The 24697-nt window shown below is 43.8% G+C and overlaps 1 protein-coding gene across 1 annotated transcript in view; it reads right to left on the bottom strand.

Annotated features, from left to right (window-relative positions):
* Window positions 1-24697, bottom strand: part of FKBP8 (FKBP prolyl isomerase 8) — an 80588-nt gene that overhangs the window by 24659 nt on the left and 31232 nt on the right. Inside the window, exons 6-8 of the mRNA XM_078670329.1 lie at window positions 21386-21558; window positions 17602-17679; window positions 3247-3378 (exon numbers count right to left, since the gene is read on the bottom strand). Of these exons, the coding sequence (XP_078526455.1) occupies window positions 3247-3378; window positions 17602-17679; window positions 21386-21558 (383 nt within the window). The remainder of the gene's footprint in view (window positions 1-3246; window positions 3379-17601; window positions 17680-21385; window positions 21559-24697) is intronic.

Raw genomic sequence — 24697 nt, 5'->3', positions numbered from 1 at the left:
TAAGATCAGGACTGCTGTACTGGTGCACTGCTGATGACAGAGCATGAGTGGTACTAATTGTCCTGCTGTGGTGCAAGCAAGAGTGGTTCTGGGTGCTCAAAGCTGCAAAGGCAAAAACTGGCAAGAAAGCTGAAAGGACACCTGCTGCAGCCCATCATGCTGCATGGTGTAAGCAAGGTTCACTGGTCCAGTAGGATGATGCCGATGTGTGTAGGGAAGCTGCTCCAATATTTTGGCATGAAGGGATTAATAGAGAGTCGCATTTTCATCTTGAAACTGTCTAGTAGGGATACGAGCTGCTACTTGGCGCTGCATAACAAATAATAGGATAACTAGAGCGCAGACTATCTTTTTTCAAATCGTTATTACTTTAAAGTAGCACTAATGACAGCCATTTCCTGCATTACAGATAATGTGCAGCTGCGGTTCCTCACTGCAGAACTCAAAGTTCACATTCAAGACAAATCACTCACTTCTCATACAGAGAACAGTCAATGAAAATCATGGGGCAATTCAGAGCATTATTTTCTGGGGCCCCACTGGAGCTGTTAAACAGTACTATTACATGGTCGGAGGTCCTCAATTTTTTACACCGTGTTGGAGCATTTACGGGAACCAACGGGTTAAAACTGCCAATCTCACTCTTCTTTTTCTTTCTCTGCTTTCTTTTTAGGGACAAATATCTTCCTTCACATTTGTTCCTAAAAAGAGTCAGCTAGATACCAGTGAGAGTGCATCTATACCATTATCCTCTGTACTGAACCTTAAACTTGTTTTTCAGTAAACGGTTTGCAGTCGTTTTGGACCAAGGTTTAAGCTAAACCGAATATAAAGAATATAATTGTGGTGAACTAGTCGCTGCATTTTTACTCTGCCTAATATAAAGAAAAACATAACTATTTGACTAACGTTATCAAATTTAAGTTATTTCATCATGGGTGATATGGATGGACGTGGCGAAAGAAGACTTCTGAAAATTTGAAGATATTGACATACTGCTTTAAATTGAATTAGCATGATCTGTAGGCGTACTTTGATAGCTAGAACAACTGGAGGCATAATTCTATGTAAAGGATGTAACGGGGGCAAAGTGAAAAGTTGTATTAAAAACGGATTCACATTTTTTGTAACAGCCTGGACACAAAATGAAGGTTTATCAGCCTGGCTAAAACGATGTTAAGCTCTGACCTCCCTTTGCACTCTTGCAGCAGCAGAACAGATGTCCAACACCACGGAAACGATGAATCCCACATGACAATGAGAATACATTCATCTAGTCTGTAGCATATTTACATGTTTCTACATTGTATATAATAAGATTAGCATGCACACCTTGCATAGAATCATTTAACATCCAGAGGCTCAACCTGAACAGAACAATCAAGGCTGAAACCTGAAAGGCCTCCGCTTTTGTAGGTACTACTCCTGTGCATGCCATACACTGTCAAGACCAGCGGCGGGTAGCTTAAATAAAAAATCGTGACGGGTGAAGGCGCACAACTCACTATAAATTCGGGAGCGGAAGCCGGACCGTTGAAGTACTTCTCTTTGCTGTCCACAAGCAGGAAAGTGAAGGATTCCTGCTTGTGGAATGCAACTCCAACCAATCCTGGAGCTACTCAAGTGAAAGCAGCTCCAGGATTGATGGGAGCAGGCTCACCCTGTGCTCATTTTGGGGCTAAAGGCCAGGGCCAGCAACCCGCAGGTTGTTTTACAGCCTTTGGATTGCTGGGTCTACAGTGCTCGCCAGGCTGGCAGTCGGAAGATGGCCGGCCAATCCTACATGCGCACTGTAGACCAGTGCTATCATCCCGCATTTTCAGGATTCGGCCCGGCCCCACCCTCGCGCTGGACACAGCGCGACCCGGTGCAGTGGCAAATAAATAAAATGGCATTGACATGCCATTTTATTTATTTGTGTTTGCCTGCTGAGCTCGCAGCAGGCGGGGCTACACCCCATCACTCCTGAGGAGGAGCATCAACCTGGCCAACACATTCTATCTCGCATCACAGATGTTTCATCTTTGGTAATCCTTCACTATTAGTCAGCTGGTGACTTTCTGAAAAGGATGGCTCAAGACTGCAGCTGTGCTAACAACTTTGCAGTCTAACCAGGCAAAACACGCATGCCATTTTCTCCAAAGCATCTCCAGTATGCAGTTCCCGAAATTAAGACTATTTTGTAAAGCAGACCAAAAATAAAGTATTCCTGAGAAGTATACGAGAATCCGCTTGTCTAGACAAAGTGCTTCACGTCTGCTGGTTCTTTGCTTCGGATATGTGTTTCTGCCAATGGTAATTTATTCCCTCTTTGTTCTGGAGCTGGTCCTACACCCTATCCTATAGAACTCTCAAAATTGTGTACGTAGACGCAATCCCTCTCAAATATCGATGCCCATCTCATCTTCAATCTGGTCCTCCTCAATCATACCGGTTGAAGTCATGCATGGCAATCGAATTTACAGTGTCTAGTATTTCAGATTGGTAATGGTTAGTGCTTTGGAGTAGACTCTGGTTTGTGTTCAAACTGACTTGTTGTCCAGAGTGCCTTAATATGCTTTGGTCTGAAGCACTAAGATGTGCAGTGATCAACAAGCACAAGCAACATGAACTTCCCCATGATAGTAACCCAAAAGCCTAATACACAACTTTATGGGGAAAAGTTTTCATTCTCTTTATCCACAAGTAGACCATAGTGGGTGGGGTAATCCACAAATATGTGCATGTTATTAATATCATTTCAAAGAAATAGAATCTCATTTCAGGGGTTGAGCAAACAGGGGCAGTTTTAGACAAAATCCAGGATGACGGCTTCTTCCAAAGGAGAGAGTATAAGGAAAAAAAGCAATCTGAAAGGCTTATAATACCGTAACTATTTGCAGGTGTAGTATCAGAGAGCAAGACTGCATATTCCACAGTCTGCTTGATCTTTGAATAAGTAGATGCAGCATTGTGAAATGTAGATTGTCACAAGTATTTTCAGTTTTTATTCTTCTTCCATTGGGTGACTAAGAGGCTTTAACTACTTTTGCCCAAACGGGACCTAACCCTGCTTCTATATAGAGTATAACACAAGATTTCCGTAACTACAAAGGCAAACCAAAGGTGAAGGATATCAGAGTGTGAACATTTTCATCTGATTGCACTAGGGAAAAGTATTAAAACACTTTTAACTTCTTCTAAGATAGCCAACAACAATACTAGTGGTGGCACACAAAACGAGGTAAGTAAATACATGGTTCGTACCCATGACTTTTCTTTGGAACTTGAAGGAGGGTCACTACCGGTGGTACCAAGCATCTTCTTGTACATGGCGGACTCCACATTCTTCTGTTCAGTGTGCTTCTTCACCAGTTTAGAGAGCTCTGCGTGTATAGTCTTAAAACATAAAAAACAAAGACGTAAAATATGAAAATCATACAAAAAGCAATCAGATGTGAAAGTAATACATCAGTTATTTGGTGAACAGCATCCTAACGCAAGAAGAAAATCATGTAAGTGTGACTTGCACAAAATAGGGTATTGAGTTGCAGGGTCCGGCACCTTACGGACGTTGGTTTAAGAATTGGTCCTCGTTAGTAAGGGAAGACACCCTTGTGTCACAGTATTTGCCCTCTTTTACCATAAGTGTACTTCAACTTCTAAACGTTTGCATTGGATGGCTGGTACTGAAATGTATTACCTGTGAGCAGGGTGAAGCATGCGTGGTACTGGAGTGGAAAAAGGGTGGTATTTATGAGAGTTAGGTGAAAGGCACAAGCTCTTTGATTGCCCTGCTGTATATCTGCCCAAAGCAAAATAGTGGCTTTGATTTCCGCATCATTATGCGGATAGAAAGCATAGTCAGGCCATATATTGCACATGCAGCACACTGTGATGCAAACAGGCCTCCCACTCATCAGTGGGATGCAAGTGCCCTGGTCTTTGGAGGGCATACTAGGACTCACTGACCACCTTTGAGGCTCACAAAGCTTAACTGCACAACTAGGAGAGTCATTGGTGCCAGTTTGTCACCTGGATGCACGAGTGGTCATCGGGAGGAAGCCCGTTTCTGTAGACGCCTGCGGGTTAAGCCTGAGGCCTCAAGTTCAGAAGGGTGGAGTGGGCTTTAACTAGCACTAATACAAGTGATACAATCTACAGACGGTTAGTTCTTATGGGGAAGTCGCACTTTTCTTGGAACAGGATGTGGCGTTACAGCCAGAGCTGCCGACTTTGGAATAGGGGAAACCAGGTTTGAGTCCTGGCGTCGGCTCATCATCCTATGATTCTGGGCAAATCACTTAATCGCCCAGTGCATTAAAAAAAAATGTATGTGAAAGTTTGTAATGTAAGTGGTGTTCATGTAAAGCAGTTCAATACCTTCAGGTCGAGTCCACCCTATATAATAATAATAATAATAAAATAAACTGAAAATAATTTGCCAATTATTAGCAGTGTCTGTGGGCTCCATAGTCCTACATTCTAAAGCATTTTTAAAAATAAAACAATCGTTGCAGCGTTTAATAATAAGTATAAGAAAAATTAGTGGTGTGGTCATTTGCTCTTATTTCAGGTCAGGCGGCGAAGGTGCCAGTGAAAGCCCAGGTGTCGCTAGTTTGTTTCATCCCATCACAAGCACAATATTACCGGTGAAAATCAAACACGACGTCCTCTTCAAGCAACGGAGTGACTATTCACTGGCGGAGGTTTTACTTTTCTTGGGACATATAAGCAATATGTTGAGCAGTGCCATGCTAAAAGACAATGGCAGATGCTTGTGGTCCCTTGGTATTGCAAAAAGATGTGGCTGTCTTTGGCATAATTGTAGTGCTCAGTAGATCCTGCAGACCTTTTAATTATATGTTCTTCATTTTCATATAAATGAAATAACAACTGCTCTCCCTAGCTGTGAGGACCATACCTTTTCGTGTTTTAACTTGGCATTTCGTTTAGACGCGCTAAAAACATTAGTATAAAAAATATTAAATGGTAGGAAAATGTAAGATCAGAATGGGCTTCTAGGTCCTGATTCTCAAAGTTAAGTGGCACTTAGGTGCTCATATGCCATTATTTAGTAATGCAAATAAACTTTGTTGATTGACAGAATGTCAATTTGCTCCCCTAAGCAGAGTTGCTCAAACAATTCTGCCTGCACTGTGAACTTTCCTACTCACGGGACAGGTTTGTGGGCGTTTCATGGTGGGGACATCAGCAAACCACACATGTGCATGATTGTTGATATTGACAAACCCTTCGTAGGGAGTTTCCAACCTGAAAGAGTTTGAAGAGTTATTCATTTTCCGGGTGACATTGGGGAAACACCCCCAAAATTGTGAAAAGGGAAAAGCTTTTCCTTGTTGAAAAAAAAAAAAGAGAAAAAAATAAAATGGTTAAAAGTATAAATGAGGTTTAATGTGACATTTCCACAAGTGCATCGCTACACATGTATATTTCCTACATGAAAATATTAGATGTTTGTTTCCTTATGTGAAAATATATATCTCGGCGCATGCTCGTCAGATTCAGAGTCACAGTGCTATCCCTGAAATGCATATACAAATTTTCCTTCTTATGTGCAGGAATTGTACGTGTTTTGGTGTACACAGTATGCACCACAAATAAACTCAATATTATCAATTTGCTGGGTAAAACTGCACGAATTGAAGAATAATAAAAACAATTAGCATTAAAGTCAGCCAGGACTGGCAGTCAAAACATTTGTTAACATGGCTTTTAGACATTTTGATATTTACCCACTGACGGTCTATGAACAGAGCCATTCCGCATTAAAACATTTCCCCTACATAGAAATCACTGACGTCTTACAATGCATGTTAAAGACAATGCAACAACATGGCATGCCTACATTAAATCTAGGGTCTGGTATTGGAAGCACTTAACAAACAGCAGTGCTCAAGGCAAAGCCATAATGCTAGGGCTACAAATAGCAGTCATCCATATATTCTACGACCAGCAATAGTACAGGTGATGTTACGACAAGCCCCTTGCAGTAGCCTATTCATAATGTACCTCTCAGAAGCCTTTTTGAGGATGTGACAGGTAGCCATGAATCCACATGTCCAGAATATTACTCATGGCTTCACTAATCAATTTTATGGTGCCGCTGTAGTTTCTCAGTGCATACATCTGCTACAATAGGGAGTGGTTACAAACGGCATATATATTTATTTGCTATATGAACAACTGATGTTTAACTATTTCAATGGAACTAGATAGTGTTAGACCTACCCGAACCCTTGTGTATGGAGTGTATTTGCCTCTCAAAGCCTAAATTAAGATGCCAACATTGCATTCTCAGTTAGTTCAGGCAACATTTTAAGTTCTCAGCTGTTCTCAGCAAACAGGCACAGGGTAACTCAGCCTCTTTTCAGCTCTGGACATATTCAAGCAGACTGCAAATGGTACACGCCTATTCACTTAGCAATGTTAACATATCATGGATACCGTTTGCACGAGGAAGACTATGGATTCTGTTTTCATATGAAGATTGTACAACAAAAAATACCTCCCTTCGTGTTTTGGAAACCACCAATTAGGAGAACTGGAAAAAGTAACAACAGACCCATGACATGCAATATGAGACAGCTCAACGTTGAAAAAGCCTGATTTCTTTAAAAAAAAAAACTACAATCACACTACACCATCATTCCAAATTACGCAAAGTATAAATTAGGAATAAGGTTAAAACACAGAGATTTTTTCAAGATCACAATAGCAATAAAACATGGGTTATAAAAAAAAAAAAAAGGAGGTATAATAGCGGTATAATTTCCCATACCTAAGTAACATAAAAATAGAACTGAACTACTATTCGTAGGCAAAAGACACTGATGCAAAGAATACTGGAGGAAGTGGTTAACCACTGTTAGCACTTACTGAAACAATGAAATGAGATGATGTGGCGCGATTAACCGAGGTCGCTCCTCGTACAGCAGCTTGATCGAAATTTGGAAACTCCCGTAAAAAACACCTATTTTTAATAGAGTCAAAAGGAAATCTCATCTTTTTCTGAACGGTCTCATTTTGACGAGAACTCTAAGAAATGATGTTGTTGTACGACAGGCTACGATCGTCCTTAAAGATGTTCCTAGGATAATCCTGTAGCGTTTGCCCTAATCTCAGAATTGTAAGTCATTTCTAAATCAACTATTTCTGCTAGAGCCCAAATGAACTCTCACCTTGGCCTGTCCAATGTTTTCTAAGAACACGCTGCTTTAATTGTGGTTGCAACCTTAAATAATAATAATAATTAAGAAATGTATAAAGCGCATGGTTACGCCATCTCGGCGTGTCCCCGTGCTAAGTGAGAGGAAGGGCAGATACACATCAGCGGGCCAATTGTACTATGCGGTGAACAAGTATGTTTTAAGCAGCTTTCTGAATTTAGCTTCCGAGCTTTCTAGCTTAAGTGATAAAGGGAGTTTATTCCAGTTCTGAGCTGCCAGGACCCGGAAAAAGCGACCTCCCATTTTCGCCTTCTTTACCTTTGGGATTACCAGTTGGCCAGTCCCGCTGGATCTGAGAGACCTTCTTGGAACATACCTGGTAATCAGGTCTCTCAGATATGCCGGACCCGCATTCTAAGAGATACGATGTCAGGTAAGTAGAGTCTTAAACATAACTCTTTTCTTAACTGGGAGCCAGTGCAACGAGTCAAGGGCTTTTTTTTAAGCCGCCCTCCTGGGCTGCATAAGAGCCAGCCGTGCGGCAGCATTCTGTAGAACCTGTAACCTCCCCAGGCCCTTAGCCGTGGTCCCCAGATAGAGTATGTTCCCGTAGTCAAGACGAGATGTAATGAGAGCATGTATCATCGTCTTCCTAGCCATCCAATGTGTTCCGCAATTTTTTTAATACTCCAAAACATTTCCCAACTAAGCGTCGGATATGTCCGTCATAGGAGAGAGTGGAGTCCACCCAAATCCCCAGATCTTTTACCTCAGTACAAGGTGTAGGGGTAGGGCCCAGACTCTGAGGCCACCATTCCGAGGTCCAGCTTGAGGTGTCACCACCCACCACCAGCACCTCGGTCTTGCTGCCGTTAAATTTTAGGCAGTTCTTATCCATCCAGGAGGCAAGCTCCTGCATGCATGCTCTGAAATTGGATGCCGCAACCTTTGGTGCCTGGGATAGGGAAATGAGCAGCTGGGTATCGTCAGTATAGGAAACTACATCTACTCCAAAAGCCTGTACAATCTCCGCCAAAGGAGACATGTATATCTTGAACAGGGTGGAGCTAAGGGAAGAGCCCTGGGGTACTCCCTGCTCCAGTTTGATATCATTGGAGTAGTGGGTACCTTGTCTGACCTGGAAACTGCGCTCTACTAAAAAAAGATTTTAGCCACCTCAGGGCCGGACCCGAGACACCGCCTCTGTTCAGACACTGTAGCAAGGTGTAATGTGCCACAGTGTCGAACGCTGCACTGAGGTCTAACATAATCAGTGCCATGGTGTCCCCCGCATCGGCTCCCTGTCTGATGGTTTCCGTGGCCCGTTGTAGGGCAGTTTCCGTAGAATGGCCTGCCCGAAAACCCGATTGTGAGGGGTGTAGGAGACTAGCGTCTTCCAAATGAGTTATAAGTTGTTGATTAGCCACCTTCTCTGCTACCTTAGCCAGAAATGGCAAAAGCGAGATGGGTGGCAGATTTTCTAGTGTATCGTGACTAACATTCGGTTTCTTCATAATTGGCAGAATAATAGCTCGTTTCCAATTAACTGGCAGCGTGTGTAAGGTAAATGAGGTATCTAACACATGTCTGATAAACGGCTCAATAATATCCAAGCTTTCCCCCATCACTTTAGGTGGAGCAGGATCTCTGGGAGAGCCGGATTTTACACTAAGGCAGATACTCCTTAGGGACTCAGGAGGGGGAACCGTGAAGTTGTTCAATCTCAACCCTGTCTTACTCTCTCCCAGCTGTTCTTCAAAATCAGCCCCACTAGTTAGATTTCCTGAGAAGGATGAGTAGATATTCCTCACCTTCTGCGAAAAGTAATTTGCCACCCGATTGCACTCTTCCACAGAGCCCTTGCTTAGTACAGTTGTACTAGCAAGGGAGGATATTTCCTTATCAATTTAAAAAAGTTATTTTGTGGAATTCTCAGCCCTCCCAATTCTGGCCTTATAGTGCGTGGCTTTAGCCCGTCTTAACAAGCTTTGGTACTTCCTCTGTTCCTCCCTGTATAGCAGTCTATCCTGGGTCCGAAATCCCTTTCTCCACTGCCTCTCCAAACGTTTGCAGTCTGCTTTAACCTCCTGTAAGGCGGGGGTAAACCAAGGAGCGGGTTTATGCCCTCTGTCCCTAGCTTTATTCAGGAGCAACGGTGCCACGTAGTTGAGGGCGTTAGAAATACGCCTCTCCAGATTTTCACAGGCAGTTTCACTGTCAGAGCCTCCTGGCGGGCCACCCACACTCAGTTCTCTATTAAAGTTATCCTGTACAAAGTTTTCCCACATCCTACACGGATAACTACTCATTATCCACTTCTGACTCTCGCTCGCGGGCATTTCTATTACAAAGGTAGCAAAAAATGGTCCGACCATGGCACAGGGAGCGGAGTCAATACCTCAACTTCCTCCCAACTAGCAAACACCGGGTCAAGTAGGTTTCCTTGCTGGTGTGTGGGAGAGCAAGATTTCAAGTTCAGATGCAATGACTGCAAATCCAGGCGTAACTCAGCTGCTTCCTTGTGCGTGGGGTCCTCAAAATGGAGATTTAAGTCGCCTAAAACCAGGAGTTTATCGTGTCTTATAGCTAAATGGGCAATGCCCATATAATAAAATGTCTCTATAAATTCAAACTCTGGTACAGTTTGCTAATACGCACATTACCCATACTAATGCAAGATAAAAACCTATTGCAAAATTAGGATATTGTTTTTCAATTAAAGAGATACTGGGAGATGCCACCCTCAATCTCTATTCTTTTAGTAAAACCAAAGTAGCTATAGATTTCTTCCATGACTCCAGTATTCGTATTTCATCCATCATGGCCTGAAAGGGAGGAGCCATTATTGGACCTCAGTGTTTAAGAATGTATGGATCTCAGCTTCCAAGCCACCTCTACCGAGATACCACAAGGGAACTTTAGTATGTAAATAACATCTCCCTGAAGCTTTTGGATTACTCCGTTGAGCTGCGAATTCCAAGTGTACCCGTGGCAGTTTTTGGTTTCGGAATCAAATTTTGTCAGGTCCTTTCCCACATGTTGTAATGAGTATTTGTACAGGAATAAAGAGGTGCTGCATAATGTCTAGTATTGTCAATTGCAGAATAGCGCTGGATTGGAGGACGTTTGCTGACCGTGCAATCGAGGCCGGCTAATAGCACACTCTGATGTAATGAGCAGACTGGTGTTCCTCCTTGGAGGTGAGCGGACTCCCATATATTTGATAGGAGCACCCCCAGGAACCACAATGATAATCTCTCCCTCTCCTCAACTCATCTTAAAGTTTCCATCAAACATTAGTTTCTATATTCCTTTAAAATCTTCTGTACGTAGACCAGCACTTGATTATCTTATTGGGAACACATTATTTCCCTCAGTGAGTAGCACCTAGTGTCTCTCCTTAAAGGCCTAACAGGCTCACTTGTGAAAGGAAACTCCTCAAATACAGTAGCCACATCCACCATGATGATGCTCTAAGTAACACATGCCACCTGGAGGAACACATAGGTACTCTGCAGAGTCTTTGTGCCAAGCCTACTTGGAAGAGAACCCTGATCTAAGCTGCAGATTTGGTGTCTCCATAGATCTAGGCAACTGACTATGGGGAGCAGAAAAATCATCCTTGAATGCAGAAACAAAGGGACAATTTCCGAAGCATTCAACGCCACTGCTATTTTGAGTTCTGAACATTTTGTAGGGCTTTTTGAAAGATGAAACTATTTACCCAATTATTTTCACACAGGACTATGTTTTGTGGGAGGAGGCCAGAAATGTGGAGATCTTCTGAAGAGCTGGTGTCCCCCACTGGATTATTTGTTGGTAGGGTGCCCCACAAAAGTGCAAATCTAATGGCCCAGGTATGCGCACGTTGCTTAGGTGGCCCGGTAAAGACTATTCTGCCTGCCTTGAAGGTGGGATCCTGCTTCCTTTCTGACCATGCTGAGGTAATGATAGGTTTTTGGCAATGGAATGAAGAGCAGAACAAATCTAAAGGCTTTAATGATGTAGGTCTCCAACCTTTTCTGTATTAAGAGCTACTTATGTTCAATGAAAATCATTCCACCTACTAATATGATTAGAATTGTGATAAAGATCACGTCAAGTTCACATTAATGGCCCCCATATGCAAGATTACCTGCAGGGTGAGTGCATCAGTCACAGTTCAAACTAGCAATGTAAAATGCTTTGTCAATGAGGAATGCCCCAACATGGGTAAAACATAATAGCCATATCATTGGCATGAGGGTCTAGCCAATCTGGTGAGATGGATACAAAGCAGATGAGTAGATAGGGAGGATATAATCAAAAGACAAAGTGTTGCTTTCTGTGTGGATGGAGTTGTTTGGTGGATGTTTTGGTATAATGAGATATCGCGCAGGAGGAAGGTTCCCTTCACCAACTTGGTAAAAGGGAATTCCTAATGCTTGTTGCCTTTTTTCTGCACAGCAAAAATAATTATAGTTGGTGGTTGCAATAAATTCTCTGATGCCCCAGGTGACCTGAGTACATGGGATTTTAATAAACTCTTTTCACCCTTCCCACCCTAAAGGCCATACTTTGGCCCATTGTGAAAACTGGAATCTTGTCTGAAAATCTACACTCTTAGTCACTGAATAGGTAAGCCCTCCATCTTATTAATTTGTACCTTAACACATCCTCTGAAGTTGTTCTCAAACTTCTCCCATTAGCATTTTCTGTAGAAAATAAAGTCTATACTGCTGGATATTGAGTCTGGTAATTACCACCGTGCATCAAGTAGTCAAACACCACAGACGCAAACTATATTCATTTGCTATGTACACTCTGAAAGATTTTCACTCTGCTCGTTCTTACGTCTGGGTTCCCCCCTCTGATCCCTGCCCAGCTTCAATCCGTAAACAACTGAAGGCTAGAGTGTAGATCCGATCTAGCAAATATTGAACGATTCGGTGGAAATCACCGAGATTCTGGGGCTATATACGACCGCTGTAGTCACTCCAATTTTGAAGAAACCAGACATGAACGCCACAATTTTGATATTTTTTTTCTAGGCCATTTCCCTTCATCCTGCAGCATCTAAACTCCTTGAGGACTATGATGCCACTCAGCAGAAGGCAACAGTTCTTACTTACTGATCCTTTTAGCTCTCTCATAGGCGTTTTATTGTGTAGACCATGGCATTCTATTTTATCTCCTGAAGGCCGTGAGAGTTACTGAGGTTTTCCGGGAATGGCGTAAATCTTCCCTGATGAAAGGTGTCCAATCTGTCAGGTTGCAGGCTTTCTCACCATTAGAGGCTCTATCATGACTCTGCACTCTTTCCACACATTTTGAATCGCTACGTTGTACTACTCATGAGATTCATCCAGTCCAGAGGGGTCAACTTTATATGTACACCGACAACACCGAGTCATTGGTATGGCTGAGTGGAGAGAGCTTGTCTGGCGCCAAATTCCATTAATGTATGTACACTATCTGGGAGTAACTGGTTCTAATCGTTGAGAAGACAAAGGTTAAAGGGAGAAAGGAACAGTGCCTTAAATGACACTAGTTGCTCTTGATTCCTCTTGCATTAACCATCTGAAGTTTATTTTAGGAAATGCTTCTATTTTTAAACGACAAGGTGGGCAATGCCAGGAATTACTATTGCGACGGCTCAGCTGTTGGTAACAGGAGCCCTTAGATTTAGGCCTGCACACCCACATTCTATTGGTTCACAAATTAAGAACAAGTCACATTCAAAGTTCAGTCTGGTCTAGAATACGGTCTATGGTCCCTCATCACATTTATTTGGAAATCTTTTACACATTACCCGATTTCAAGGGTGTCGAATTTTCCTACCACTAATCTCTAAGTTTTACCTAAACACACCTAGTCTAGGATGTTAAGTCGTACGTAGCCTTAGAGCAATTGCTGTTTGAACCTGGTACTGCCTTCTGGTTTAAGATACTTTTATAGTAAATTCAGGTGCTTCTTTTTTTAATTTCTTTTCTCAACTCCCATCATTGTTCCATGCTGGCACCAGGTAACCATAGGTATATGCTGCTTATAGAAATGTTATGAACATAACACATGTATCACAAATTATTTCCCCATACTGCGCTTAACTTTTAAAAGGCTGAGCCCCTTATCCAAAATTTGAAACAATGTATGTAGGGAATCATTGCAGCTTATGGTTTGGTTTATGCTCAGACTGGATAAGACACAAAAGGGGCTGTCAGACACAACAGAGGCTCTATGGTCTGATATTTTGCAATGAAATGGCGCTCTCTGCTGTTGACTGCAGGGAACGCACCCTACTACATACAAATTACATTCAACTATTACTTGAATAAAACAAGAATTACCTAATCTAGGCCAAGTAATAAGAAATCCTTGCTCAACATTTACTGGGCTGTCTCTTCACTTTCCCAAACGCAAAACACAAGAAGATGGGGATAGTTTGGTAACTTGAAAGCAGTTCTGGGTCCTCATATAACCCATTTTCCTGTCATACTTCTACAGCCATATTGTGACTGCTACCCTTCCACTAAGTATATTGTTGCACATGTAAGGTAATTGAAACAAGATGCCCCAAAATGGATAACAAATATTGAAGTTTACCCACAGGCATGCTGTAAGAAGTGTATTTCAAATCCCTTCTAAGCTTGTCCCAGAATAGCACAACAGCAAACCCAGCGCACACCGGGCTAAGCCACTTGCGCCAACTATTAAAGCAAATCACATACGGTCCTTTTCATTCCTTCGTACAATGTAAGACAAAGCGGCTCTGTGCAGGAAGGAGTATTGATGCCAGCATTAAGGCCAGTTGTGATGCTAAGCCACAGCTATCAAATCTACCACTGTGTTCTAGATCAGAGGCACTTAGGATGAACTTATGGGCCTAAGAGGTGATGGATATTCCAGCCCGTAACACACCATCCATATGTTGTTTGGAAAGTTACGTTACATGCTTAGGGCTCCATTTGTAGACAATGATTTCACCCTGAGCCCTTAATCATATGCCTCAAAGTGTTCAGGATGCACCACTGCATGCACTTCTCACCAATTCATCAAATGCAGCTTTAAGTATCAGGCAGGCGCATGCACAGACATCACGTTAGACCACAGAATTCAGACAATCTTTCCAGGGCTAAAAAGACCTACAGAGGTTCCTTTCAAGAGGTATAATATCGAGCAGTGAGACACAGAGATACAATGTGGTCTATGTCTTTAAACTCCAAATGGAGGTCAATTTACTTCATCAACAATATTTAAAATCCATAAAAGTGGGACATTATGTTAACAGAAAAAAGAGGAAATCATGAGACTTCCAGAACTCAGGCTTTACACAACATGTGGCTGAAATATAAACAATGAATGAGCCACAATTACAGAGTACCTTTGCTAGTGTCTTTTGCCTGCGCTGCTTGCCTTCTCCTTGGTGGTTGCCTGGAGTAGACTGCCACTGGTGGTGTCCTACGTGGTTGTTATTGCTGGTAAGCTGGCCTAAAGGGCTGCTGAGAGGGCTGATAAGACTGCTCCGCGGGCCTCTCTAACTGTGTTTTCTTTGAAATTGTAATATGCCCAAAGATCCTGCGATGACAGTGCCCATCTTGACTCCTTGCGTCACCAACGTGCTCTTGTCAAACACAGCGTCGCCATTGTATTGCACAACTAATATTTTTTATTGCACCTCAGAGCTAAACATTGTGGCCTGCAACCAACAACTGTCATAGGCCAGGTGATCGTAGACGACCGTCGTAGGCCAGGTGATCGTAGACGATCGTCGTAGGCCAGGTGATCGTAGACGACCGTCGTAGGCCAGGTGATCGTAGACGACCGTCGTAGGCCAGGTGATCGTAGACGACCGTCGTAGGCCAGGTGATCGTAGACGACCGTCGTAGGCCAGGTGACCGTAGATCACCGTCGTAAGCCAGGTGACCGTAGATCACCGTCGTAAGCCAGGTGACCGTAGATCACAGTCGTAAGCCAGGTGACCGTAGATCACCGTCGTAAGCCAGGTGACCATAGACGACCGTCGTAGGCCAGGTGACCATAGACGACCGTCGTAAGCCAGGTGACCGCAGACGACCGTCGTAAGCCAGGTGACCGTAGATCACCGTCGTAAGCCAGGTGACCGCAGATCACCGTTGTAAGCCAGGTGACCGTAGATCACCGTCGTAAGCCAGGTGACCGTAGATCACCGTCGTAAGCCAGGTGACCGTAGATCACCGTCGTAAGCCAGGTGACCGTAGATCACCGTCATAAGCCAGGTGACCGTAGATCACCGTCGTAAGCCAGGTGACCCTGGATCACCGTCGTAAGCCAGGTGACCGTAGATCACCGTCGTAAGCCAGGTGACCACAGACGACCACCGTAGGCCAGGTGACGTAAAACGACCGCCGTAGGCCACGTGACCGCAGACGACCGCCGTAGGCCACGTGACCGCAGACGACCGCCGTAGGCCACGTGACCGCAGACGACCGCCGTAGGCCACGTGACCGCAGACGACCGCCGTAGGCCACGTGACCGCAGACGACCGCCGTAGGCCAGGTGACCGCAGACGACCGCCGTAGGCCAGGTGACCGCAGACGACCGCCGTAGGCCAGGTGACCGCAGACGACCGCCGTAGGCCAGGTGACCGCAGACGACCGCCGTAGGCCAGGTGACCGCAGACGACCGCCGTAGGCCAGGTGACCGCAGACGACCGCCGTAGGCCAGGTGACCGCAGACGACCGCCGTAGGCCAGGTGACCGCAGACGACCACCGTAGGCCAGGTGACCGCAGATGACCACCGTAGGCCAGGTGACCGCAGACGACCGCCGTAGGCCAGGTGACTGCAGACGACCGCCGTAGGCCAGGTGACCGCAGACGACCGTCGTAGGCCAGGTGACCGCAGACGACCGTCGTAGGCCAGGTGATCGCAGACAACTGTCGTAGGCCAGGTGACCGCAGACGACCGTCGTAGGACAGGTGACCGCAGACGACCGTCGTAGGCCAGGTGACCGCAGACGACCGTCGTAGGCCAGGTGACCGCAGACGACCGTCGTAGGCCAGGTGATTGTGGATGACTGTCGTAGACGAGGCGAACGTTGATGACTGTCGCAGACGAGGTGATCATAGACAACCGTTGTATACGAGGTGATCATAGATTACCGTCGTAAGCGAGGTGATCATAGAGGACAGATGTAGACTATGTTATCGTAAATGACCGTCGTAGACGAGGTTATCGCAGACCGCCGTAGACGAGGCAAGCATAGACTAGATAGTCAAGGCCATCGTAGACTAGTTAGTCAAGGCCCTCGTAGACTAGTTGGTCAAGGCCCTCGTAGACGAGAAGGCTTGGGTAGACGAGGCAGCCTTAGACGAGGCCTCATTGTAATTGCTGTCAACAATGATTTTCACTGTAGTTTTGCCGTAGGCGCCTCGTTGTCAGGTTATGAGAATTTCAGGACTGAAGAGGGATTTGAGGGGGTATGATATTGACTCTGAGAAAGTTTTTTCCCCATTTTCTCTTCCTCAGAGAAGGGCCTTATGAAGACTCATGGTAAGTCTTTTTTATGGCTTTTCTGCACGTCTCTGGAGACGCTTGCAAGACCTCTCCCTTTGACCTCTCCTGTGAGGTAAAGGAATCCTCACTGTCCTTCTCATCAGAAGTGACAGAGTTAAATTTGTGTAGCCACAATAATGGCCTCACATCTCTAAATGTGCGTTTTTTAGGAAAAGGTTAGACCTATTTTGTGGTCCTTTACCTTGTTTTCTGCTACTCTGACATATTTGTGCCAGGGTCAAAGAAATGAATCATAAAATATAATCTTGGAAGATTCAAAAATAATAAAAAGCTGAAGAAACTGAGCAGAGCTCAGATAGACTCTCATCACACGACATGCAGCAGAAAATCTGAGGGACTCTGCCTCTCTTGGGGGGGTTCAACAGGGTGCGATTGGCTCAAGTTTAATCCTTTAAGGACATAAGCTATTAAAGTATTTGTTCATTGCCATTATAGCCAATGATAGTGAAACATACTGCTTTATTATGGTACTGGGGGACTCCCACTTCGAAGACATGTAATGATTCAAGCTTGTGAATCTATGAAAGATCCAATACTGGAGAAAACAAGCCACTGACCACAACAGAGAAGGAAGAGAAACTCAAGAGAAAAAAAAACAAAGAAAAAACTCTCCTTTTCCATCACGAAAAGCAGAATGAATCCACGGATACAGCAATTCCAACAACAAAATTCAGTGTAAAGTTATGAGTAAGTGATTTTTCTCAGTTACACATATTTTATTTTTAAATGAAGTAGAGAAAAGAGGATCAAAGTGGTACAAAATGATATGCACCCTAGCCATGAAAGAGCAACATGCAAATTAAAGAGCAGTAGCTGCCACTCCGTGCTTACATTTGGTCTGGTCTTAGGGCAGCAAAAAGCTGCATAAATGGGAGCATCATAGATCAGTTAACAGCATACCTTGTTTGTAGGCTCCATCTTCAAAGCACTCTTTAAAATTGGGATAGCATCGCTGTAATCGCCTTGTTGCGCTAAAACCTGTGAATCCAAATAATGAAACAGTAAAGAAAAATCTTTTATACAAAAATAAGATGAAGTGTCTATCTTGAGACCGCTAAGAAGACAGCATGGCCATCGCCAATTTAATTCAGACATCATCTCTTATTGTATTAACAGCGCCCGACGTTAGCTTTCTATGAAGTTCTAGTTCGGATTCTGTTGTACCAGGTTTAAATTTGTTCACGTTCTACAAACTTTCAGTTTCTGCACTTGTTCCTCTATTCCCGCCATTCCTTTTCATCTATTCTGGCCTTCTCCAATTTTGCTTGCCACCCTTAATTTATTTTGACTGATTCAGACCAATTTCCCTAAGACTAAGAACATTATTCTGCCACGTTCCCTTACTTCGCAATCCAAATATTCAAAAGTCATCCCAGTCCTTTTCTATACTCTTAAACAACAAGCTAAATATGCTCATTTGTATTCCGGTTGTTATTTTTAACAGAGGTATGATTAAATTGGTAGCATTTTCGAATTATAAATATAGCACGTATAGAATTCTCTAGACCTCGAAGCATTCAGTTGAGGTACAGTGATAGTTGAAGATTTTTAAGTGATGTGTACAGTTTTACAGACATTTTTTTCTTGAAAACATCAAGTTTACAATGAGTATGACTGAACATCAAAAAAGGGAGCAAAACGTTGCACAATTCTTCATAATATTGAAAACAAAACTAAAAAATAGGTTATGGAGAGCTTTGAGAGACATGCAAAACTTCTGAATAGTGCAAGAAATTTTGTAACAATAATGGACGAGGGGACAGGTTAGATTTAACAGTATATCTGCGATCACAGCACACAGCCAAGGGCTTCGTTGCTCTGCCATGCTCCATACCATTTGCTGCCTAAAGGTTCCATGCTGTGCTATACTCTCACTCATCTGCTATCTGGGGCTTCCATACTTTGCCACTCTCGCTAGCTTATGCTACCTGAAACTCCCTTTCTCTGCTATGTGTTCTACCATCTGCCGCCTGGGGTTTTCAGATTATAGCAAGCTATACCATCTACAATTTGTGGCTTCTCTGCTGTGCCCTGCTCCATACCATCCGTTGACTGGGGCTATCTTGGTGTTCCATGCTCCTTACCGCCCGCTGCCTGGGCTGCCCTGATGGGCCATTATCCCTTCCACCTCCTGCCTGGGAATTCCCTGCTGTGCCAAGCTCCCTTCCATGTGCTGCCCATGGATCCCAAGCTCCTCAGAAGTTCCCAGCCCGTCTGCACTGCCAATCAAACACCCCTTCCACTTCTTCTCAGTTAATGGGGAGATGGTATATGGTGGAAGCCATGCTGCCGGTTTCATCGTACACATACGGAGAAGAGGTGAACTGACGGTGCCACGACCCTTTGAGTTGTGGGTGCTACTGTACATCGTTCTGAGACTGTCCCCGACCGACAAACGTTTTCACGCTGGTGCCTGGCTCCTGATGGTCTGCTGCTTTTGAATTGGTGCCATGCAGTCCGTTAGTGGTTGCACCAATTTTAATTGTCATTGTGCTATATCAGAATCAATCTCCTACTGTATTTTGGTCCTGGGAGGCATATTTGGAATACTTCTACCACCTCTACATTATTGTCGCCCCCTACGCAAAGCGGACCCATACATTTTATTTCGGCATTGTGCATTTGAGTTAAACTTTTAACGGTGCCTTATCGCAGATACTTCTGTTGGTTATTATCATGTGGCTTCCTGAAGAAGGCACTGTACTGAGCCGTGCATAGAGATTCTGAATAAAAGCCACACGATCAATTCTATATGCAATCTATTTACTGTATTGCTTTTTGATCATTAAATAATTATTTGCTATTTATGATGAAACCATCATTGTTCATAATTAGGGTTCCCGGTTTTATGGTATTTATTTTGTTAACATGTTATTGGTATTCATCCATATTTATTTTGTGTTTTTAGAAAAAATTGAGCCGTAAAATTGTATATTTCCTTGTTTATTTAACTCTTGGATGTGCACTCATAAATGGATGCCCGCCACATTTTAGCAAATTAAATAGCCATGTATAACAAATACTACACTCACAGGTACATATTAGCGCTATACTACAAATATATGTTAACATATGCCTGTACTTAAGGAAATATCATCCTATTTTTTTTACTCTCCATGCCGTTAATCTGCTCAGTTATTCCCTGGAATTCATGAAGGACAGCATGGAGAGAGACTCACAAGAGGCACCATTCTCAGTATTTTTCCGCTTTTAAAAATAAATACAGACAGGAAACACATTCTTTTCGGTCTGTATTTATCTGTAAAAACGTGCAACTAGGAACCTTATTCATAGTCAATGTACTGTGCTGCCTTAGGAGTGGGTGTGTTTGACTGAATAAATAAGGATATGAATGTAATAAATTAGTGCTGTAAATTTCCTATCTGTATGCTGAACGTTTTAGTTCAAAGTTTTAATTTATGGTTACTGTATAACGGATTTAAAATTAAATAATAAAAAGAATGTTGTTTGACACCCTCTATGTAACTTCCTCTCGTGCCCTCTTTTTCTTTTGAGATTTTTTATAAACTTATTTATATCATTAGAGTTGCCTCAGGTTTTTGTACATTAATATTTCATTTCCCTGCCTTAGGAACTCACATTATTTGCAGGGGGTCCACTTCTTCTTTATACTATTGTTGGAGGGTCACCACTGTACGCTCCTCACCACTTACCCATGAGCTTTGTTACTCAACCAGATTCCACACTCTGTTGCTTAGCCCTTCCAATTTTCTGGCGATTCCTCATTAGTCGACGTCTCCTATTGTTTCGGCGCGATCAGACAACCACAGACATTCAGAAGGTTCTGTATTCGCCACTCACCAAGGCAGTATTTGGAGGGCTGGGGCAATTTGAACTACTGTAAGGAGAAATCTATGGACATTCCTCCATTTTCTATACATCAACCAAGTCAGTGCAGGAACTTCCCTAACTTTAGACAAGATCTGGCTAATCCATGGGAATTTCCTCTCCTCGACCTTGCCATTGAAAAAGCAACAGTCAACTGAAAATGGTAAACAAATCATACGAGGGTGGGAAATATAAGTAGCCTCGAAGAGACTGAGGTGTCTGAAGTTTATAAAGGGAGGGTGAGATAAAAAGAGGAAAATCTGGGCGTCCATTCTTCTTCTTGGCCACTCCTCGATCACAGCTTTATTGAAACTACAAGAACCTATAGCCTAGAAAACAGACAAACTTGAGAACAAAGTTAAAAAACTAAAGAAACTGGACCTGGTGTCAGTCTGGATATTCTATAATTAAATGTTTTTCGTCCAGTTCTCGGTCTTGGGGACTCTTGCAAAAAAAAAAACAAAAAAAAAAAAAACAGGACCTGTGAACAACCCCTGCTCCATGTTAAAATCCCTGACCCTCAAGTCGTCCAACTGAAAGAAACGTATAAAAACAAGTGCCAAGAAAAGGTGGGAAAATAGCACTGTGTAAATGATGCATAAAGAGGAGGACTTCCCTAAAAAGGAAGATTTTGGAGTGAAGCAAGAAAACAGTCAACAACAACACCCTACAAAGTGTTTTTTATTTTCGACTAAATTGTAGGAATCTTTGTGTTTCCCACCGATGAGTTTGACTGATTTTTAAAGACAGGGCTTGTGTGGACAAGAGAATTCTTAAACTAACTGCAGCTGTGAGAGTGCACAACTAGTGCCAAGACTGTGAAGCATGCACAAACCTTTCCTTTCCTGAAGAGAGCTTTGACATTGTCGGGCTGCTGCTCCAGCACCAAGTTACACGACTTCAAGGCTGCCTCAAAGTGGTCCAGTTTCAGCTGGGATGCTGCCAGATTATTCAGACATTTCACCTTCACATCCAACAACTCTGCTTCTTCCTCATCGGTGAAATCAACTGCGGATAACAGAGAAAACAGTGATCATTGTACTAAATCACTTCTTCTACAGGGCATACTGGTGAAGCACAGACATATCTCTGTCCTGTCTTTTCTTACACTCTGAAGAACTGACATCTAGGGCAGTGTATGCAAAATCCTAACATTTTATCCATCAGAAAATCATGGATCTGAAGAATAGGCTTGGGCAGTAGTCGGATGTGAACAACAGGCATTAGTATTTGGAGGATGCCCGGACCCTGACCGGGCACTACACATCAGTGCTTTAATGCTGCTCCAAAAGGTCTGGGTTGTTTTTTTTTGCATTTACTTGTCCTGTACGTCTTTTTCTCCATGATGGATTTTTAAGTTTGGGAATTTTTTATCAGTTGTTGCCATATTTCACCAACGATAAAAACCTAAATATGACATTGGCCAAACAAGGCATAACCCTGTCCGGTGTTGTATGGTTTAATTTCGGTTTTACTTACTGAAATCGTTCTTCCTCCCACTTTGTTGAAATATAAATACCGATGAGTTACAATAATGGGTACAATATTTAAATACATGTGAGAGAATGGGGTTCTGTTGCAGTACCTCCACCACTTTTTGCCTGGCTTCTGATGCAACTTTGACTGTAGAGTCCTGGGTCCCTGCTGTCCAGGTTCACAGTGCAAGTGTTTTTTCCCTAAAGACATGCCCACAATTGGTACTTCTGCCTCCCTAGTAAGTGGTACCCTGGGTACCTAAGGCCTGGAGGCTGAAGAGGGTTCCCTGGGACCCACTCACTAGGACCATGCCACGGCCCCTGCAGCTGGCATCCCAGTGAGGTGATATGGGGAAGTCACCCCTCTAGCAGGCCTTACCAAGCCTAAGGCAGGGTGCACTGTATCGCAGGTGTAGGCATATCCGCATGAGCATATATGGCCATACAGTATTATAGTATATTCCTTAATATTGTACGTGCCGGGGAAGCCATAAGAGAGTACATGGGCTAGGAACTTAACAACTCTAGTTCCACAGCACCATGATGGCTTGACTGAATCCAGGAGTGATTGGTATCAAACAGCTCCTTGTAATAAATTCACACTGATGCCAGTGTGGGCTTTATTAAAACATGTACCCAGAGGGCACCTCAGAAGTGCTCCCTGAAAACCTACCAGCCCTGGTGGGGGCACTGACTGGCTTTAGGCAGCCTGCCACACACAGACAGGTTTCTGGACCCCTGAGGGAAGAGCCTCTGGTCTCTGGGTCCGAAACAATGCACACCCTGGTTAGAGGTGTCAAATCTCCAGTGCTCAAGAGGTTAGCTTCAAAGGCCTACTGCTATTGTAAGCCAACCCCAGCCTCTGCTGCTAGCAGCAGATGGCATCCCCTGGTTTACGCCTCTACTTTGGGCGAGAAAACCCGCGGGAAAACTCTAAAGAATAGTAAACTCCACTCCTTAGGTGGGGGAGGCGTGGTGAAGCACAACTTTCAGGCCCCCCTTCTTGAAGATGGGGAGACCCTTCCAATCAGGGCTAGGTGTATGCCCCTCCCACAGGAGGGTGGCATAATAGAGGGTGTAGTTACTCTGGCTAAGGTGCCCATTGGCCCTACCTGCTACTCCTCTAAAATACCTCCTAAATGTAATATTTAGGTGGCTCCCCAGACCTAGAAAGCAGATCTGCAATGGCCTAAGAAGAAAGAAGACACCCTGCAGCAGAAGACAGCAACTGCCTTTGCCCCAGCCCTACCAGCCTGTCCCCAGCTTCGAAGACCCTGCTACCTAACTTGCAACAATGACCTCCAAAACCCCTGAGGGTTGTTGCCTTCAATAAAGCCTCAAATCTCCCAAGAACTGCAGATTAGTCCAGAAGAAACAGACTCCAAGGACCCTGGATCTAGGTGGATCTGCGTCTCCAGTCCACTCTGCACAGAGACGACCACGGGCCGAGTCTGAGTGGCTCACTTTTTCAGTGAAGTCTCCCTGGTGTTCCTGACCTCGTGTCCACCATTGGCTGACTTCTCCTGCCCTTCACGACGGCACCTGCAGTGTAAATCCAGAGACTCCTATCCCCCCCCCCCTCCCTCCGAGCACAACCGAATCCGGTAAGAAGATTCTGATTTCCAATGGCACCCCTGCACCCGAAGTCCCTGGGCCTTTATTGAGCTAAACAGATGGTGCCCCTGCAACCCCCTACATCACAACTTACCTCTGCTGTCATTGGCCTTCCTCCTACAATCTCTGGTGCTACACCTGCAGCCTCTTTGCTGACCAAAGAATCCCAATTGAAAAGCTTGGGAGCCTGACGTCAAATTCGCATGCCGCACCTGGCTGCCCCTGTGTCGCTGTTGGTGTATTCTTGGTGCTGCTTTGTGGCCCCCACTGTGCTTAACCTAAACCCCAAAGCTTGGTCCCTACAACCGATTTACTTAGCTGCAGTCAGTGTGGCTCCAGGCACCCCCTGTCTCCATTGGAAAGCATTGGGTCGAACTCCAATTTTGACCTTTGCACCCGGCCGGCCTGTGCCGCTTGTGGTGCAGTTTTGGTACTCACCTGGCCCTTGCTGACTTTTGGCACTGTGGACTGAAATTTCAAATTCGGTACTCACCTGTTAACCCGTGATATTGTTTTCCCCATAGGATAACATTTGACAGTGTGATTTTTTTTTGTTTTAAGTGTTGATTTTTGAAAGTGAAAAGTATTTTTGATTAAAAACGTACTTACCGGATTACAAAAAACTGGGTCTTAAAATAAAATACAAACAAAGTATAATTTTATAAAATTGGTGTTGACCTCCTTGAGTCGTGTGTCCATTATTGATCACTGTTGTGCTATTAATGTCTTACACTCCTCAGTCTTAGGCCTAAGGCTGCTCGTCTACACTACAAATAATAGAGCACTTTGGGTTTTACATTAAGCCCCATCCACTTTCGGGGTACCCCTGGACTCTATGCACAGTATTACCCCCTAGTGATAATATCATATACAGAGCCAGTTTCCTACAATAAAGTATTCATTGACTCTCTAACATTCATAACGCATTAGGTAAACATATGTTGATACAAATTACTGAGGTACACAATCACTTATGCCCCGTAATATAGCTCTTCAAATGTCTGATTCGGATACTATCATTCCAAACTCATTATAGGGAACAGCCCTGTACTTCTTGG

Source organism: Lissotriton helveticus, chromosome 12 (genome assembly GCF_964261635.1).
Source record: "Lissotriton helveticus chromosome 12, aLisHel1.1, whole genome shotgun sequence".
NCBI lineage: Eukaryota > Metazoa > Chordata > Amphibia > Caudata > Salamandridae > Lissotriton > Lissotriton helveticus.
The sequence above is the reverse complement of the archived record's forward strand: the minus strand, read 5'-3'. Positions and strand labels throughout refer to the sequence as shown.